Below are 19,762 nucleotides of genomic sequence, written 5' to 3' on the forward strand. Positions count from 1 at the left end.
CACACTGCTCGAGTCATCGGTCACAATAAAACAGCCATGAACTCATTCCAACTTACGGAGAAGACACAATCTGGCGCTCGTCGACCGCGTTCGAGCTTTATCCAGAAATCTGCGAGTTTCCGAGAGCTCGGGCAGAAAATTGCTGGGCAAGGCAGCAAGATCAATTAGCGAGCAATGTCGGCTGGTGGTAACGAGGCCAGTGTCTCTGCCTAGGACCGCGTGTGTTGGCACAGCGTGTGTCTCTGATCGGCAGCGACAAGAAACAAGGAATCTCGGTCTGACCGTAATTCAACGGGAGGCTGCGTGCGGGTCGCTGCTAAACGCGCGAAGAAGGGACGACGTTTGCGCAACGCGTCTACGGCACTGATTACCGAGAATTACCGCAATTTCCATGATTTCCCTCGATGCGAGGCGTCATCGCGAGAAATTGCAGATCCCCTCGCGATAAAGCCCGAGCAACGCCTAACCCTCGAACTATGCCGACGGGGTGGCTCCTCGCAATCACTATAGTTTGCTACCCCCAAATATAAAATCGTATTTTCCCTTCTTCCTTTATCAGACATTCTTTTAGTGTCACTCAGCCATTTTATATAATTTTAGTGCAGAAAAATTACCGTAAGTAGCGCAATATATCCTCTTTCCAATAAGGTAATTGTTTAAAAAACTAGCCTGTTAACTTTTTCGAAAAAAAATCCTGGAGATCACATTTTGTTCAGGCTGTTGAGTCAAAATCAATTTCTAGGAGAAGGACTGTCACTCAGCCATTTTGTAAAATTTTGGTACAAAAAAATTACCGTTACTAGTACAATATATCCTCCTTCCAATAAGGTAATTGTTTAAAAAATTAGGTTGTTAACTTTTCCAAAAACAATTTCTAAAGATCGCATTTTGTTCAGGCTGTTGACTCAAAATCAATTTCTAGGAGAGGGTCTGTCACTCAGCCATTTTGTACAATTTCGCCATAAAAAAATTACTACAACTACTGCAACATGTGTACTTTTAAATCAGGTAATTGTTTAAAAAAGCAGCCCACCGACTTCGTCAGAAAAAATTCCTAAAGATCACATTTTCTTCAGACTGTTGACTCAAAATCAATTTCTAGAGAAGGAGCTGTTGCTCAGCCATTTTGTAAAATTTCGTCATAAAAAAATTACTAGAACTACTGCAACAAGTGTACTTTTAAATCAGGTAATTGTTTAAAACAGCAGCCCACCGAGTCCGTCAGAAAAAATTCCTAAAGATCACGTTTCCTTCTTCACTTCCTGACCGGAAGCTTGCGCGTACGGTTGCCGGACTCGGCGGGATTTTTCGCATGGTCATAGTGTTTGGCGGAAGACAATAGAGTCTGGCGACGATTGGTCGCATGGCAGGTGGACCAGGAACAAATCATTCGTTCCCTTGTATGGCTCGTCGATGAAATAATACGGTCGGTATCATTATGCACGCATTTATTTCCAGTGTCCCGGGCACGTCCAATCCTGGATCGTGATCCATGCGAATGGATCCATTATCTCAACAGCGTGACAAGGCTGTGGGCAGTCTGCTAATGCGGCAAGGGACGGATGTGACGTAATCTGAGGTCACCCACGCAAATGGCGCGCGACTCTGCCGACACTGACGGTTTCGCAGTCTCGTCGACGATCCGTCGACTTCTCGTCGATGGACACTCGATACCGCAGTCAAAAATGGCGGTGCCCAGTGCCATTATTGTCTGTCGTCCTAACTAGTTAGCCTACTAGCTTGTTAGCAACCTAGCCTAACCTCTAGACGTTTCGCAATCTTTTCCGCAGCCATTTTGCTCCGGAAACTGACCTGGCGTACTCTGAAATCTTGACGCTGTTGGTCAATCGAAAGACGTCACAATTCAACATGTAATTCTTCAGGATAATTATCGTTGTATGCGATAACAAGAAGAACGAAACAATTTGTTGAACGTATTACTTAGGACAGGCAACACTTTCGCCGAGTGAAAGCACTGAATTAAACATTCAACGAGAGGTTCAGTGAACTGAATCTCTTTAGAATTCGTGAGATGCGAGAAGATTGAGATAGCAATCACTATAATGCACCTAAATTGACTTACATCAGTTTAATTCCTTATAGAAATTACAGGAGTGGCTACATTCATTGAGAGTTGACACAATTTTCATCGCAGTGCAGACACAAATAAATAATTTCACTTTTGTCGTACAGGGTGTCAAGTTGGAATTTTTAAGAAGAATTTTTTAAAGTGTCCCAGACTCTCCTCCCTAATTTCTTGATCATGCTGATCGGCGAAATTGGAGGTGTCAGTAAAAGGGCCCAGTAAATGGGTCTCCATACGAACGTAACACAATAAATAAATAAATAAATTCGCTTTTACTACACAGAGTCAAACTTCCTCGTTAAAATTTTTAGAAAAAATCGTCATCTCTGAGAAAGAATTCCAGCCGTCCATCTTCCGACATCTAAAACGTCTCGAACTCTCCTCCCTAATTTCTTGATCATGCTGATCGGCGAAATTGGAGGTGTCAGTGAAAGAGTTCAGCGAGACTTTTTCTAAAGCGAGAAACATAGCAATTCTCCATACGAACGCGCCACAATGGTAAATACCCGCGGCCGGAAGTCGGTGTCTTCGTTTATGAGAGCGCCGGGAGCGTCAATTGCGCTACGTGGGCGGATAAATAAAGGGAGGGGTCTTTGTCGAAGTTAGCCAGTTACACCTATCGCGTGAACCTTTTCGCTGCTCGATAGACAACGTGTTCTGATAGCGAGAGCATCGAATCAATGAATCCGATAAAAATAGAAGAGGTCAATAGAGCTGTCGATTGCCTCGATGAAAACTGAAACGGCTCTAAATTTAGGCCGATTCGAGAACCCGGCCGTGTCTGTGGCTCGCGGATCGAGCTTCTATCGTTCATGCTCCGCAATTTATGGTTGTCAAAGGGCCACACAGACGAATCTTTATTCTTCGCCGGCTCGTTAATTCCCTTGGATCAGCTCCGACCACGGAACACTGAATGCGAAAGATTGAATGCGAAGGTGATGCTTCCGGTTGACATCTAAGTGCAACCATAGTCACGTTGCAGTTGCCATAAGAGCTTGATTTTTGCGGAACAGCTGCTGCTGAGGAGGCTCTTCTAGCACGTTCCAAGATTTTTTTAAATGTTCCTGAACTTTTGTCTGAAATTTACCAATATATTTTAATTAAAAACATTTTGGTTCAAATAACAGATGATTTTGTTCCGCACCACCCTACTTACGTATTCTTTCGGAGGTTCCAATGGGTAATCGCCTGCCACAATAAACAATGCAATCATTCATTCATTCAATTTATGCAGACAATTTTTACTTAGCATAAAGATCCGCAGTCTGCGAGCACACGCATCCATCAGCCATCATCTGGAACAATTTTCTTCTATTCTGAAAATATTGAAACTCGAATAATAATCACGCTGCGGTGTAATTGGACTCGGTGGGTGTGTCTTCCAAAACGCAGATCTCGCGAGCGGCGCACACCGTGGTCCGCGTAGAAACGTCTGGTCCCCTGTAATCCCCTCCTCATGATCGCATCCCCTACCCTAAGCTCAGCTCGTTACCACTTCGTTCGGCGTTGTATCCGCTCGGATTGAGCGAGGCGGAGCGATTACTCGGTTATCAGCGGTAGAACCGAACCATTCTGTGAGCGAACGTTGGACCAGCTCGGATTCCGCGGCTCTCTGAACCTCTCGTACAAAACACCCTGAAGAATACACTTAGCCGATCCACCTTGTTCATCAAAGTTTCATTGAATCTCACGTGATACAGATAGAGATCCGAAAAGAGTCTCCGGTGAGACACGAAGAGGATGACCTTTGGGTCCATCTGGTGATATCCAGTTGTGCCATAGGGTACCTTGAAGAGGAAGAAGGTGGGGGAGTCAGAGAGGTTGAGGATGTGCCCGCGATAGTGTCGCGTGCCGATTAATTGTCCCAGGTGGTGGCCGACGGTTGTTGAGTGTGGGTGATGACAGATGTGTTTTGCGCCCGTGTTCCGTTCGCGTTGTCGCGTTGTGACCCGTTGCTGGTGAGATCGCGGGACCTCTCCGAGCCAAGACAGCCGCGACTGGACCGGTGAGAGCTAACGACCACAGGACAACCGGCGAAAAATGTCCTACAACGCGGCTAGGGCTCATCAGCTGCTCGCCATCCTCCTCTGCTGTCAAGGTGAGCAACCACACGTAATCTCTGAACACTAGCAGATATAAGACGTAGTCTTTGCACACAGCGAATTAGGTCTAGTCTCTCAACAGAGCAAGCTGGGGCACATAGGCCCTGAACACCATGGGCAAGAGACCATTGTCTCTGAGCCCTATGGGCTGGAGAACATAGTCTCTGAGCCCTATGGGCTGGGAAACATAGGCCCTGAACATTATGAGCTGGACACCGTAGTCTATGAGCACAGCAAGCTTGAGGGCATAGTCTAATCTCTCAACACAGCAAGTTTGGAGGCATAGTCCCTGCACACCATGGGCAAGAGACCGTAGTCTCTAAGCCCTATGGGCTGGAGAACATAGGCCCTGAACACTATGAGCTGGACAACGTAGTTTCCGAGCACAGCAAGCTTGGGGGCATAGTCTAATCTCTCAACACAGCAAGTTTGGGGGCATAGTCCCTGCACACCATGGGCAAGACGCCATAGTCTCCGAGCTCTATGGGCTGGAGAACATAGACCCTGAATACTATGAGCTGGACAGCGTAGTCTCTGAGCACAGCAAGCTTGGGGGCATAGTCTAGTCTCTCAACACAGCAAACTAGGGGGTGCCCTGAACACAATGGGCAAGAGACCATGGTCTCTTAACTCTATGGGCTAGAGATCTTAGTCTCTGAACATTAAGAGCTGGACAACGTAGTCTCTGAACACAGCAAGGAGGCAGAATTTTGTCCCTGAACACAGCAACCTAGGGTGCATAGTCCCTAAATACTACGAGCAAGATACCACAGCCTCTGAACTCTATGAGCTAGAGGAAATCGTCTCTGAACACTAAATTCTAGAGCACAAAGTCTTTGAACACTAGATTCTAGAGAACATAGTCTTTGAACATTAGATTCTGGAGCACAAAGTCTTTGAACACTAGATTCTGGAGCACAAAGTCTTTGAACACTAGATTCTAGAGCATATAGTCTTTGAACACTAGATTTTAGAGGACAGAGTCTCTGAACACTAGATTCTAGAGGACCATAGTCTCTGAACACTAGATTCTAGAGCACATAGTGCCTGAACACTAGATTCTAGAGGACAAAGTCTTTGAACACTAGATTCTAGAGCACATAGTCTCTGAACACTAGATTCTAGAGGACAGTCTCTGAACACTACATTTTAGAGAACATACTCTGTGAACTCTACGAGCTAGGAAAGTAGTCTCCGAACACACTCTGCGAACATCGCAACACTACGAACAAAAGAAGATCGAGCAATAGCAACAACAAAGTCTCTTGATATTGAACTTCACGGGTATGTTTGTCGCGAAACCCGCTTGACGGCCGCTAATAACAAGCCCGGGTATTAGCCAATTTACTGAAATTGAAGAAGTCCTGTAGAGTCACGCGATGCTCAAAGATGGCTTTGTTGATTGCGCTTCATTGTTTGCGAATTGTCTGTTGTATGTTGCAGCCATCAGCTATGGCTTGATAATCGAGGAAGAGAAGGAGCCGAATTATTTGAACGCCGGGGTTGGAGAGTATGCCGTGTTCAACTGCGACTTGGACTTCCCGCATGAAACACCGATTCCGTATATCTTGCAGTGGAACCGTGATGTAAGTAATTTGCCGATTGCGACTTTACCTTCTGACCTTCGGACACTCGACTGGAGATTGACGTTGAATCGACTGGAGAATTTATTCGTGGTGAAAACAGACTCGATCTACGACTGATGTGTACGCAGAATATGTTTATTTTCTACATTTGTCTACGTCTTTCTAAATCTGTTGGAGGATCGGCAATATTTGATTCAGTGAGCAACTTCGCAAGTCACTTTTCGCTCTATTACTGAATATTATCATTCGCTTATCATTAACCTAGGTCACCCTAGGATGTCTTCATCTAGCTAATAAATCTGTAGTGCCATTCAAGACAATTGAAGACTTGGGCGTACTAGCATTATAGAAGTTGCGCTTTAGCAGGGTTTCATTATTTCCATTCACTATTTCACTGCCAAGGGAGCCCAATTAAAGAATGGAACCCGAGCCATTTCTCTCACTTCGTTCGATAGTAATATAGTCTTCTTTTATAAATAAAAACAAAACTTTGTTCAACGTCAACAAATGATATCGAAAGTCAAAGATCGAGAAAGTTCGATTGGGTACAACAAACAAACACTGTTGCGTCGACAAACGTGACACACGCGTGTCGAAGGTTGCGCAACGAATCGTAAATAATATTCACTCGATAGGTTCGCTAAAATCGCGACGGTAGTGTTAGTTTACACGCGGTTTGCGGTCATCCGAGGAAGATCGGCGGAGTTAGTCGATCGTCGAACGAAAATCAATCGGCTGGCTCAAGGAAAGCTTCCTCAAGGAAAATGCGCTCCCAACTGCTGGCTGCGTCACTGTTTTCATTTGTTAAAACCATGACGCACACCCTCTAAATTCAGTTTTTACGACCAGAGTTTGCAACTGAAAAATGGGAAATAATTCTTGAATGTGTGGCCCAATATGTTGAATGTGTCAGATTTCCTTTAGAATCGATTTAATGGGGAAAATTGGGTGAAAAGTATACATTGCTGTGGGTGAATGAAAATGTGGGGCAGAATTAGGTTTCTCCGAGTAGTGGATAGGGTTAACGAAGCATGATTTACTAATCCTTGTTGGCAGCGACCGCAAGGCGCGGACAGGAGCGTGCACGTTCAACCGCGTAGAAAAGTGCTCGCTTCAAGGCAGGGTAGGCGATTCGATTTCCTTCGGGGTGTGTGTATCGGATTCAATCCGCGTGGGAAGCACGCGTGTCTCCGATCTGGGTTTCCGACAGCCAGAGTCTCGGTTTCGATATCTTCGGATATGTGATTGTAACGTAGTTGAGATTGCACAATTTCGCTTGGGAAACGTTTCGACGACTTGCACGGCTTCGCCAATTTTCCCACCGGTGAGTCTCAACGGACCTCTCCTTTCATTCTCTTCCCTGAGCACGTAGGTCGATTGTAAAGCAGACATTTTCGTTGATTGCGTTCTTGAAACAGGATGATAGCTTCTCCCAAAGTTTTTAATACGATCAACAATCTTAAAAGGTTCTTCCAATTTTGAATACCATCAACACTGTAGATGATGTTCTCCCATTTTGAATACCATCAACACTGTAGATGATGTTCTCCCATTTTGAATAGCATCAACACTGTAGATGATGTTCTCCCATTTTGAATACCATCAATCCAGGAGAATGTTCTCCCAACGTTTTGAATACTATCAACAATGTCGGATGGTTCTTCCAATGCCTTGAATACTATCAACAAGGAAGAGAATGTTCTCCCAACATTTTGAATACTATTAACAATGTTAGAAGGTTCTCCCAATGGTTTGAATACTGTCAACCATGTTAAACGATTCTCCCAATGGTTTGAATACTGGCCGCAATGTTGAGGTGTATCTGCGCTGCTTTGAATCCTCGACACAATGTTAAAAGGTTCTCCCAAAGTTTTGAATACGATCAACAATGTTAGGAGGTTCTCCAAATAGTTTGAATACTATCAACCATGTTAAATGGTGCTCGCAATGCTTTGAATACTGGCAGCAAGGTAGAGAATGTTCTCCTAACGTTTCGAATGTTATCAACAATGTTAGAAGGTTCTCCCCATTTTTAATACTATCAACAATGTTAAGTGGTTCTCCCAATGCTTTGAATACTGGCCTTAATGTTGAGGTGTTTCACCACTGCTTTGAATCCTGGAAACAATGTTAGAAGGTTCTCCCAATGTTTTGAATACGATCAACAAATGTTGCAAGGTTCTCCAAATAGTTTGAATTCCATCAACAATGTTAAGTGGTGCTCCTAATGCATTGAATACTGGCAGAAATATAGAGAATGTTTTCCTAATATTTTGAATACTATCAACAATGTTAAAAGGTCCTCCCAATTTTGAATACTAGCAGCACTGTTGAGACCTTCCCCCAACGTCAGAAAGATTTTCCAGGTGTACGAGACGCTATCAATGCAGTCTAATTTCCCCGCAGCCAATCAATAAAAATTCCAACATCTTGAACACCGTTCGGCCAATGTTGAAGCGCGAATCGGAGCGTGGGCAGTGTTCGGTGACTTTGTAAACGCGACAGGCAGAAACGTTAAAGGGACGATCGCGAGTACTATAGTGGTCGTCGCGCGGTTTATTTCCTGCCGGTGTCCGCGGGGGACCGAGAGGAGGCGAGATTCTTTCGCGGATGTTGCATTCGACGCGCGTGCAGCCGCCAACCGGAAACAGATTGAACGTTGCGCATGGCTACCGCATAAAATCAAGTGGAACTTAACCTGATTGGTCCCTGATGCGTATGCAAAACAGGTGCCCCGGGCTCCCTCTCTGTCTATCGAACGCTCGGTAATTGGAGTACGGGAGGCAAGGCTGCATTATATCCAGCGATGGCGAGTGCCCGACCAAAGAGGGGTTCCAACGAGTGGGTCACTGCTAACGCATTGTCAGATGATTAGGGACGATTAGCGGCCTTTTCGCCAGCCTCGTTTTGACCGCGAGGACTCCCCAGGTTCCTCCGTTTTACGTTTTCGACCGGGGGACACTCACGTGTCGCGTCTCCTCTCCCCGAAAGAACTCGACGAATCACGACTTGGGCTACTTGAACGCGTCATCCTTAGAATGATCACTCCAGCACCTCCTCTGTGATTATTTGCGCTTCCGCGTTGGTCACATAGGGATGACTGTTGTGGACGATTGTTATTTAGTACCCTATTGTTATTTAGTACTCCACGAAGTCCTCTGTTTCCACTTGAACAGCCTTGTTATCATCCTTGTTGAAGTGTATGATTCTAGTGGAGTTCTTTTCTAATTAAAAGACAGCCTAGTGGAATAGGTATTTCATGAATCCTCTGAAAAATTGGAAACTCTCCCTATTCTGCCAGATTCTGGTATATTCTTTCTGAATATATTCAATAGGTAGAAAATAATATAACAGTGTTTGTTAATTCTTCTAATGTGTTCACTGTGTCGAATTACACCTACACAATTTTCCTCTAAATGCATAAAGATCAGTCTGTACATTACATTGTAACAGCAGATACGACACCACAACAATTCTTGGACTTTTTCCAGAACTGTTTTATTTCATGGATCCTCTGAAAAATTGAAGACTCTATGTATAGTTGCCTCTGAGACTTCACAATTGACTACCTGATCGACCACATAGGGATGACACTTCACTCTCTGACCTAGGTTGTAGAAATTCGGTCACTGACCCTCCACCGTTGCTGATGACCAGTGTTCTGTTTCAGAGTCGGTCGATTTTCTCATGGTACAACGGGCACAGCACGGTGCGTGCAGGGTACGAGGGTCGCGTGCACCTTCTGGAAGATGCGAGCAGCCGAGGTTATGGTCAAGGCAGTATAAACCTAACAAATATCCGCGAGAGCGACCAAGGATGGTACGAGTGTCGTGTGATCTTCCCGAATCGGACGCCGAACTCAAGGAACAATGGGACTTGGTTCCACCTCGCCATCGATGGTAAGGTCGCCAGCTTTCTCGTAAAACCGTACTCGACTAATTCGATAACAGCAAGTGGCGAAGGGAATTAACTTAGTTAACCGCCGACTGACTAACCCTGAGCACTGAATTGGGTCACGCTGGTGTTGCGGGCACTAACACTGGACGAACCGGCGCGGCTCGAGCCCGTCGAATCATGCGAGAGAAGGATGAAGTAAGAATCACAAAAGATCATTTAGATTTACCTGCATCCCTGGCTTCGATGGAAATCCTTGAGGAACGAAAAGCTCGAGAGGATTCCTCGAACCTCTCGAGCTCTCTGACATATTGGAGTCAATGATTCACTCGTTAACCCAGACGGAATTCTGGTTTTTGCTGCTGGAATTCTGTTAAACGGTAATGGAGCATTGAGTCATCCACCTAACGGCGCAGTTAAGAGAATCATCGAGATCGTCCAGCTGGAGGTGTGACTAACAAATTGCTGCTGTTTGATGAGCTGTCGATTGATACTCGACGTTGTGTCGGCTACTTAACCTCTGGCTTCTAAGAATCGGACACAATCCATTTAGCATATCATAGTCTTCAGAGTCTCAAACTAATATAGCCACACGATTATGTAGATTTTCGAACCTCGAAGTGGTTCTTGAATTCGATCATGTGTGTCCAGGGATTTTTCTGCCAACTGCGTTTGTTGTATTAGATGATTGCATAAGTTCGTGCTCGATTTTACTATAGTATGAAATTTAGTAGAGTATAAATAATAAACATTATATAGTCACCATTCTTTTCTACAATTAGAAAAGAAATTTTAGAAAAAAAATTTCTATACTATAGAAACTCGAGTCTACACTATAGAAATTATAGTCTAGAGAATTCTAGATTATAGAAAATATAGTCAAGAGAATTATAGACTATAGAGAATTATAGACCATAGAAATTCTAGTCTAGAAAACTCTAGACTACAGAAATTCTAGTCTAGAGAATTCTAGACTGTAGAAACTCTAGTCTAGAGAATTCTAGACAATAGAAATTCTTTTCTAATTGTAGAATAGAATGGTGACTATATATAATGAATTAATAAAACTGTATTCTGTAAAATTTAACCATTGAATTTATATTCAAATCGGGAACGAACTTGTGCAATCATCTGACATATTCCCTTATTTCTTACAATCAAGTTGTCGCATAAAATGTTAACACCATTGGCAGCGATAGTCACACCTCTAGATCACACTCCCATGTTTCCTGACATGGGGGATCAATCAGGACAATACGATCCTGCGGACAATAAAGGCGCTCCCCTTCCCGGAACTGTTCGAAACTGTAGCCCCGTGGAAAAAAACGTGTCCCACCGGTTCGATATAATGATGCCTCTGTCACGCACCGATTCCTAATAATTGGACTGCGGACGCTTACGCTAGCCCCTTTTCGTACGAAGAACAACACCTGGTCCATTCAATCTTTTTCTACATTCATTTCCAGAAAAGCAAATTTTGCAAATGATCAAATAAAGAAAACGAATGTGCTGTTTTCGTGAATTTCGTACGAGATGAGGCTGGCAGGATGCACAGTCCGAAGGCAGCGCTTGCGTAACGTGCGCTTGATTCAACTTGGTCGATTAACCTGTGATGTATCGTGGATCGATTGATTAACGCGTTGCATTTGTGGCAATAAAGACTTGTGGGTGGCATTAACGAATTTAACACGGAATAACGCCTGACGCGGCCCTGGCTGTCCTATCGAATATATGAAACTTGATAATCCCGCTGATGCTTACTAACATGAACCTGGGCAGACTCGTTAAATCGTTCAACCCAGGTGCGTCGCCGTTTGGGACATCTGTTCCAGGTGAAAACTTACTGGCGGTGCCGCCTGTGAACAAGACTATCATGGAAGGTGAATCTGTCACATTTGACTGCGTCGCCAAAGGAGAGAAATCAATTGTCAACTGGCTCCGCGAGGGCACGGAAGTCTCGCAGATCGACGTAATAATTTTTCTTTCAATATAAAATCTCATTAGAATCGTTAATGTTTCCCTTGACGTTCGTGCGAGATAGGATTTCAAGAGGAGAGCGTCGGTGGGAGAAGATGGAACGCTCACTATCAATTCAGCAGCCATGGGGGATCTGGGGGAATACACCTGTATGGTGACCGGGGAGACTGGGGAGCAACAGAGTGCTTCAGCCTACCTCAATGTGCAGTGTAAGTATCAACAAACAACGATAGGTAACTCTGATGATCTCAGAAAAGACCGGGATATGCTAATCGAAGTCGTTGGTCCCTTCGAAACTACACTTCTGTGGTCACTGACCTAGACAAATGGTCAGTGACCATTGTCCAGTGGATATCTTCTTGGGAAAGTAGAATTTGCTAATTGAAGTTGCTGTGTTTTGTGAAACCTGAGGTCACTGACCAATCGTCTTAGAAGAATGATCATTGACCATCTTCAGTCATGGACCCTACGGTCACTGACCATTGTCCAGTGGATATCTTCTTGGAAAAGTAGAATTTGCTCGTTGAAGTCGCTGTGGTTGTCGAAACACGAGGTCACAGACCAATCGTCTTAGAAAAATGATCAGCGACCGCCTCGTATCACTGACCCAGCGGTCACGAGAAACTATTCAGTGAATCTTCAATATAGAATATACTGATGATTTTGGAGGAGACAGAACTAACTCCCAACTTTGTATTTCCAGTCAAGGCTAAAGTGATCTACGCTCCTCGAGAGGTCTACCTGCCCTACGGGAAACCAGCGCTGCTAGACTGCCACTTCAGGGCGAACCCTCCCATGACGAACCTCCGCTGGGAGAAGGACGGATTCCTCTTCGACCCGTACAACGTCCAGGGCGTGTTCTACAGACGGAACGGTTCCCTGTCTTTCCTAAAGGTGGACGAAACGCATTCCGGTAGCTACACCTGCACACCGTACAACGATCTGGGCACAGAAGGTCCCAGCCCTACTATCTCAGTAGTGAGTGTCCTCTCCGCAAATTGTAAATTGACGAAAGACAAATGCCCACGATCAACAACCCTTGAATGCACCTTGGACAAAGGTAGCACACGGTACAATGAACAAGACCAATGACCGAGGAGACGAGTGTTAACCAAGTCTTTATCCGCCAATCATAGTTGATCGCTGTCAGAGTGTTGATCTTAATTCGCGATCGCATTTTTGCAGATCGTTCAAAGGCCGCCCGTGTTCACGGTGACACCTCAGCACTTGTACATCAGGAAACTTGGAGAGACCTTGGAGATGCCTTGCGACGCCAAAGACGGAGATGAGGCTCATCGACCTTCGATCGTGTGGTACAAGGTGTAGATCATAGTGATTCCACTGTCGAAGATCCCACGCGTTATTATGACAGCTAACTTCGCAGCAGTATCAAAAGTCAGACTCTCTTCAGCAACTTCTTCATGTTTTTGTTATTATGTTCGGTTGGTAGCAACGTTCTCTGTTCTCTGATACTGCTGAGAATCTTGTTGCTTTTCGGGGTCGTTCGTCCTCGAGGTGTCTTCAGCTAGTTCTGATCATGTTGATCATCGAATCATTTGTTGAGAACAAGAGCAGGATTTCACCAATGAAATCCAAATCCTCATATGGAGTATTAATTGCATTATTGCTAGCTCTATCATATTTTATAACAATATTGATTTTTTTAATGGCGCGTTACAGGCATTCAAAACAAAATTTCGCAATACTATTTGTTAATCGTACCTGCATTATACAGGTGTGCCGACTTAGCATCTCTGTAACGTTGACGTTTTGTGATAGATGGGTAGTAATTCTCTGGTCGCCGCCAGACGGCGCATGGGTCGTAGGTACCGTACGTGTGAGAATGATATTTTGTGTATTCTCAGCAGCGCGCCCGAATACACACAATCTCATTCTCACACGTACTGTACCTACGACCCATGCGCCGTCTGGCGGCGGCCAGAGAATTACTACCCATCTATCACAGTTTTCTGAGGGAAGTCGGCACACCTGTATAATGCACCGTGGTCCATTCTTATTTTTAGGTTAAGACCCTTTTTTGTTATGTTTTCGTTTTGTTTTTATCAGTTATACTGTAAAAACTGTATACATTTGTATAAAAGGACCTAGGTCCGCATATAATACATAATAATAATGTGTTTTGTCAGGATGGTTCACCGGTCCCGCCCAACAGGACGGTTTTGATCGGTAGCAATTTAACAATCGACAGGATCGAAGTGCAGGATAGAGGACTGTACCAGTGTGCAGCTAGTAACGAGGCTGCGACAGTAGTCTCCGACACGGAACTGATGGTGTTGAACGTTCCTCCTAGAGCACCGTACAATTTAAGTGCCAACAGCAGCAACAATGCAGTCACTTTGACTTGGACACCGGGATATGTTAGACCAAAAATGGAGCACTCTGTCTGGTAACGAAGATAACTTCAGTCCTGATCTCGTCACGTGATGCGATTAATATACAATGAGGCGATAAAACGACAATGAGAAGGCGCACCCTGCACCCTTACGAAAATTTGTTAAAATTGACATCCCCTACTTCTCCCCTGGTCTTTCCTCTTGCGCACAGAAGCATTATATTTTTGTTTGCGATTAGGTACAGACCTACCGACACCACAGAATGGAGGACGACGAAAATCTTGTCGAAGAAAATCACAGAAGCCACCGTGAACAATCTAAACCCAGGACGGGAGTACGAGTTCATGGTGCTCAGCCAGGATAAGTATGGGGACGGGATGTTTAGTAAAACCTTGCGGATCTTCACGCAACCGCGTACGTTCCCAATTCGATCGGAACAACTTTGAATCCGAACAATCGATTAACTTGTTCGCTGCTGACAGAGTTACTTGCGCAACAAAAAAAAAACCTTGTGCAAATCGGATTGTAAAATCAACAATTCCATAAACACTATCAGCGGTGAACGGGTGAATCTTGAACTTGATACTCTAATATTTTACTCAGCATGACGGGGGCGCTGTTACGCACATTTCAGACATGATCGACGAGAACTCTGCGTCGGAGTACCGCAGTCCTCCAGGTAATATTTTCATTCTTCAATCTTGAATCTTCCGATGGGAGTGTAACAAGTGTTTATTGATTGGTAGATGAGAGAATGGGACCCCCGACGAGTGTCAGAGTACAAGCTACCGTGGAAGGATACCTGGTCACCTGGGAACCTCCTGCGTATGGGCAGGAGCAAGTTAGGCTATACGCAGTTAGGTGGTTCCGTGGACCGTCTGAACGGCTGTATGGGAGAGCGGAGACCACAGACACTTATTACCTAGGTACCTTCCTAGTTCTACTTCCAAAAGTTCTAGCAGACAAGTCCACACGTAAAACCTTCACAGCATCATCCACCGTCCAATCATCCCTCGGTACTCATCTAGGCCTTGGCAGTTTCCACACTTTTCAGTGAAAGTCCTTATTCTGTTCAAGACGAACACAACTCTCAGTACCTCTTCAACCCCTAACATGACTGCTACCATACCTAAAACCTTCACAGCATCATCCACCATCCAATCATCCCTCGGTACTCATCTAGACCTAGGCACTTGACAGATCAAATGCACCTGGAACACCAAAAGGCATCTACTAGACCAGCTGCACCTGCACATCAAATGCATCTAGTACATCAAATACAACTTCCGAATTTTCCACACTTTCAAGTGAAAGTCCTCATTCTGTCCAGGGCTGCTACAAGACCTAAAACCTTCACAGCATCATTCACAATCCATTATCACATCTGGAACAGTAAAAGGCATCTGCTAGACCAGATGCACCTGGTAGATCAACTGCATCTACCAGACCAGATGCACCTGGCACACCAAATACAACTTCCTAATTTTCCACGCTTTCTAGTGAAAGCCCTGGAAGAGGAGAGCTACTACACCTTCGAGGTAGCAGCGATGTCGGTGTCGGACGACGTGGCGACCAGCGAGCGCATAAGTTTGGAGGTTCCAGGGTACCGTCGCAACCGTGCGATTTCCATGGGGATTGTAGCAGGGATCGGTTTCCTGGCAGCAGCGTTAGCCGCCATATGGTGGGCGAGGAAACGTTTCTGTCACTCTCCGAACGAGAAATAGGCTGGTCCAGCTTACTTAGGCGACGAGCCACGCATGCAGGATCGTCGGCCACGGTCAGCCGCAATTAACTTCCCCGAAACAATGTAGCAGTTTTAGCCGAATAGAAGAAGAAAGAAGAACTTTTTCTCAAGAAGAGAAATCCTCGAGTAAGAAGGAAAGAAAGTTTTCTCGTATGGGGTTGGGTGACGGTGTCTCTCGAGGTCCTGTCAAATTCGAACGTTGTAACCGATTACAAATTAAGTGTATGTAATATATATATGTATATGTAATACAATTATGTATGTTATTATACTGTTACGGATGGTATCGATAGAGAACGAGATAAAACGGGACCGAGAGGAAGAGGAATTCGTATCTGGGGCGGTTCAATCTACTGCGTTTTACGTACACATCGGTTACATACGAGTGTGTTCTCGCATTGCATCTCGTTACATTATGTATCGTTTAAAAGCTTTATTAGATAAGTGTGCACGTTTATTAAGGATTAGCTCTGGCATTTGATCGTTATTCGGCCACCAGGCCAGAGAGAGAGAGAGAGAGAGAGAGAGAATTCCCGTCGACGTGGTGTGGATGAAGAAACGCCAGAACTCTGGTAGCATCCACGCATTATATGTAACGCATCCGATACGTTTTTTCTATTGTAAATAAATTGTGTCGATTATCTCTGCAACCGATGTCTCCCAGCAACATCAACCTGTAACGATACACACTTGATCTCTAATTTTGGAAAATTCTTAACAATCCCCTCCCTCGCACAGTTCAGCGTGCATTGTTTCGATTATACGAGGATTTTTAGCTGGTACAGAATGGAGAAACAGTGTGATTATAAAGTCGCAGTCCAAAAAATTAATTTGGAATCTGCAAGAAGTTTGAAGAAGTCCACGCTGATCGTCCAGAGTGGCACAGATTTGGGAATTTTCTGTGACGAAACGAATGTGCCGACCGACTTGAAAATTTTTTTATATATCCACCGATCATTAGAGAACATGCAGAAATGTTTTCAGCGCGATAGTCGTGTGTGATTTCATACAGAAAATCAATCTATCCGTTGAGAGATCTCCAAGAGGGTTTGGCGACACCCTCGCAAAGGGGTGAGAAAGATGACGCGTCTTGCGTGACCGTCGTTGCACCCCGAAATTCTGCACACCTTTGTAATCGGCTTACGGTCGCTTTGCCCGTGGGAAACCAGGATCGTGTAATGCATGCTGTTCTTACAACTGCATAGGACCTTCACGGGCTTCGCAAGCGGCGATGTCGATGATCCATCGGAGGATAGTATTTCATCAGCGGCGTCGAAGCATGCTACGCTGTTAAAATGCCAGAATCAGAATCATTATTAATTAAAAAACTACGGATTGTATGTACAATTTTTATTTTATTCTGAACAGAACATTTACTTCGCGCGATTAATTTCCACTCGGTCAGAGCGAAAATTAATGATCGCATTAAGATATTTAAATTAATCCAACATAATGGCCAAAGATAATTGCGTCCAAGTTTTAACAATTCCATCGTTGAGAGGGATTGCGTCACGGAACAAGTGTTCGTTATCGACCGATAATGACCGATTAAATCACGATTGTTAATTAGAAACAGCCACAGCTGTGCAGCAAATTCGGTCGTCGAGTTTCGATAGATCTTTCGAGATAAGATTGCGACGGATAAAGGGATTTGCCAGCGGTCCCGAAGAGTATATACACTTAGGCCGATAAATTGACGGTCAGCCAGTGATTAGGGGCGACCAGAACTACCGATTATCGGACTGTGGATCTTGTCAGACGAACAAGTCAAAGAAGAAAGTCTTCCGATAACTCGCCTCTCATCGGCCAGGTAATCCCTATCAGAAAAATAGAAGCGATACCAATTGTACATACAGTTGCGACGAGCCCATAGTTATCTAATGCAAACACGCCTAACTCGACCGAAGACTGAAAAGTTGGTTGACATTCTAACTACGCTTCTCTCGCGCTGAAAATTATTTCGAGTTGGCTGATGATTCAACACGGAACACGCGATTTCGGCTGTGGTGATTAGGCTTGATCTTTGTCTTAATCCTAGTGATGGATTTCGGGAAACGTTCTTCAGAGAAATTTGGTCGACAAGAGAATCGATTTTTTTCTGGGAAATCTAAGACGAACAGTTTTCAAAAATTAGCCATGTCGCGTATTTCTTCTTCAGAGAATATAAAACAAATTTCCAAGGGTTGATTTTGCCACAGAGGGTGCAAAAGAGAATCGAGAAAAATTCAGAGCCTCGGGAAACATTTTTCAAAAATTGGCCACGTCGCAAGCACCCCTAGAAAATACAAGAAAAAGTTCCCTAGGGTTGATTCGGCCACAGAGGGTGCAAAAGAGACAAAAATGTTCACGAATTAGCCCCGTCGCCTGCTCCCTTAAAAAATTTTTAGGGTTGATCTAAAAATCTAGAAAAAATGTGCGAAGCGCCCACGCAAACGCATGCGACTGCAACTTAGTAATGTAAATAGGTGGGATGGGGGAGAAACGATCATAATGGGGTAGGTCACAGTTCGTCGAAACGAAATTGCAGGGTCAATTAACGGAGAGAAGCCGCGTGGAAGTCGCAGACGCAGACGATCCCGCTCGGCAATGAAGAGATCAACGGCTTTGAGGCTCATAGACTGGCCGACGCGTCGTGGGAGGGCTGGGAGGGGATGCATCCGCACTTTTGGGGCTTGTTACCTGTCGCAGCCCCCTTGCCACCCCTTGCAGCCAGTACCTGCAGTTTTAAGCCGGGCCTCGCCACGTCAACTTCCCATAGACTGTGAATTTTTCCTCGGACGCGTAACCTCTTCCAAATAATTATTTTCCTATTCGAGAACTTTGGTAAATATTGCCAGTAAGGTCTCGAGATCAAATTTTATTCTATATTTCACAGTGTGTTTTAATTTTCGGTTAACAGGAGTGTCAGTTTGCTATCTTCCATCGCGAAGTGGTGTCAGAAAAAAGAATTGTTCGGAGGTGTTCACGTTCATACGTTCCGACGGCGTTCACAGCTGTTCGAGAAAAGGAATACTCGATCGACCCACACCGGTTTGGAAGGAGGCACAGATCAATGGCGACACCAGTTTTCGCGAATCCACGTTGCCGATTTCAACTGCAATCGAAGGTCAGCTGACCATGACTTGGTCTCTGAAGAGAACTGGTTAGTCTTGACTCCGTTCGCACATTTTCGACGATATCTTCTAAGTCTGTTGAGAACAACAGGCCTTAAATGAACATCTCTTTCCTCTTTTCATCATTTTCATATCATCCATTAACCATTGAATATCATCATTAGACTGCGAATTTTATTATGACAAAAATGGGTACGTACAATTTAAGACAGTGGAGGTATTTAAAAGATTTAAGGCCACCAGTGCATTAGTTTCACCTTAATAAGATAATTAAAAGAAGAATGAAATTGTTATTTGACACCTGCGTCTTGCAATCAATGCAAACATTTTTTTATTTTGCATAAAGATCCGCAGTCTAATCATCATCATTTAATACCATTCTTGATCTCGTGTTTAGACACCCTTAGTTCAACCCCTTACACAGTAACATCCTCATACAAAATTAATTTTTGAAAATTTTATGGGGCAGAGATCAAATAATTCTTCAACAATAGCATCTTATAATTAAACATGTGTGTAGGTCGTAGGTACAATTTTGATTGAAATAGGAGGAGGAGTTGGAAGAAGTTGGAGAGGCCTTAGTATTCAGTAGATCTAAATGTTTAAAAAATCTCGACAGTTTCAAAGGTGCAATTTTCGGCAGAAATTTCGAAAATCTGCAGCCCTGTCGATCTTCACAGTCTCTTTAACCCCAGCAAAAATCTCTTTCATCATTTCCCGGATCGTCCGAAGAATCGACTCATCGATCGCGCGCGCTCCGACGATAATTATTCACGACGAGCGTAAACAAACGCACGCTCAAGCCGCATCGTGTCGCGATAATAAAATTAGCATTACGTAAGCAGTCGCTGTTCGAGGTCAAGAACACGCCGGGAAGACGATGCTCACGGCGCCGAAAGTTCCTCA

General features: G+C 44.4%; 1 protein-coding gene across 4 annotated transcripts; it reads left to right on the plus strand.

Moving 5' to 3' along the window:
- Positions 1 to 3,637: 3,637 nt before the first annotated feature.
- Bdl (borderless) lies at positions 3,638 to 16,393 on the plus strand. Of its 4 annotated transcripts, none has more exons than XM_076441624.1 (12): positions 3,638 to 4,184; positions 5,632 to 5,774; positions 9,445 to 9,673; positions 11,471 to 11,637; positions 11,710 to 11,854; positions 12,349 to 12,623; positions 12,831 to 12,965; positions 13,793 to 14,052; positions 14,238 to 14,413; positions 14,634 to 14,678; positions 14,746 to 14,925; positions 15,500 to 16,393. In XM_076441624.1, exons 1-12 carry the CDS (start codon positions 4,127 to 4,129, stop codon positions 15,721 to 15,723), a joined length of 2,037 nt encoding a protein of 678 aa, XP_076297739.1. In that variant the 5' UTR covers positions 3,638 to 4,126; the 3' UTR covers positions 15,724 to 16,393. The 4 variants fall into 4 exon arrangements, with proteins under 4 accessions (XP_076297739.1, XP_076297740.1, XP_076297742.1 ...); XM_076441625.1 differs by having other exon boundaries at positions 11,501 to 11,637; XM_076441627.1 differs by lacking the exons at positions 3,638 to 4,184; positions 5,632 to 5,774 and adding an exon at positions 6,794 to 7,098.
- The last annotated feature ends 3,369 nt before the right edge of the window (positions 16,394 to 19,762 follow it).

The sequence above is a fragment of the Lasioglossum baleicum genome, chromosome 16, assembly GCF_051020765.1.
Source record: "Lasioglossum baleicum chromosome 16, iyLasBale1, whole genome shotgun sequence".
In the NCBI taxonomy this organism is placed as follows: domain Eukaryota; kingdom Metazoa; phylum Arthropoda; class Insecta; order Hymenoptera; family Halictidae; genus Lasioglossum; species Lasioglossum baleicum.

Coding starts and splice junctions, on each gene's coding strand:
- Bdl (XM_076441624.1), top strand. CDS start 4,127: ATGTCCTACAACGCGGCTAGGGCTCATCAGCTGCTCGCCATCCTCCTC. Junction 11,638..11,709: donor CGGAAGTCTCGCAGATCGAC/GTAATAATTTTT, acceptor CGTGCGAGATAG/GATTTCAAGAGGAGAGCGTC. Junction 12,966..13,792: donor CTTCGATCGTGTGGTACAAG/GTGTAGATCATA, acceptor GTGTTTTGTCAG/GATGGTTCACCGGTCCCGCC.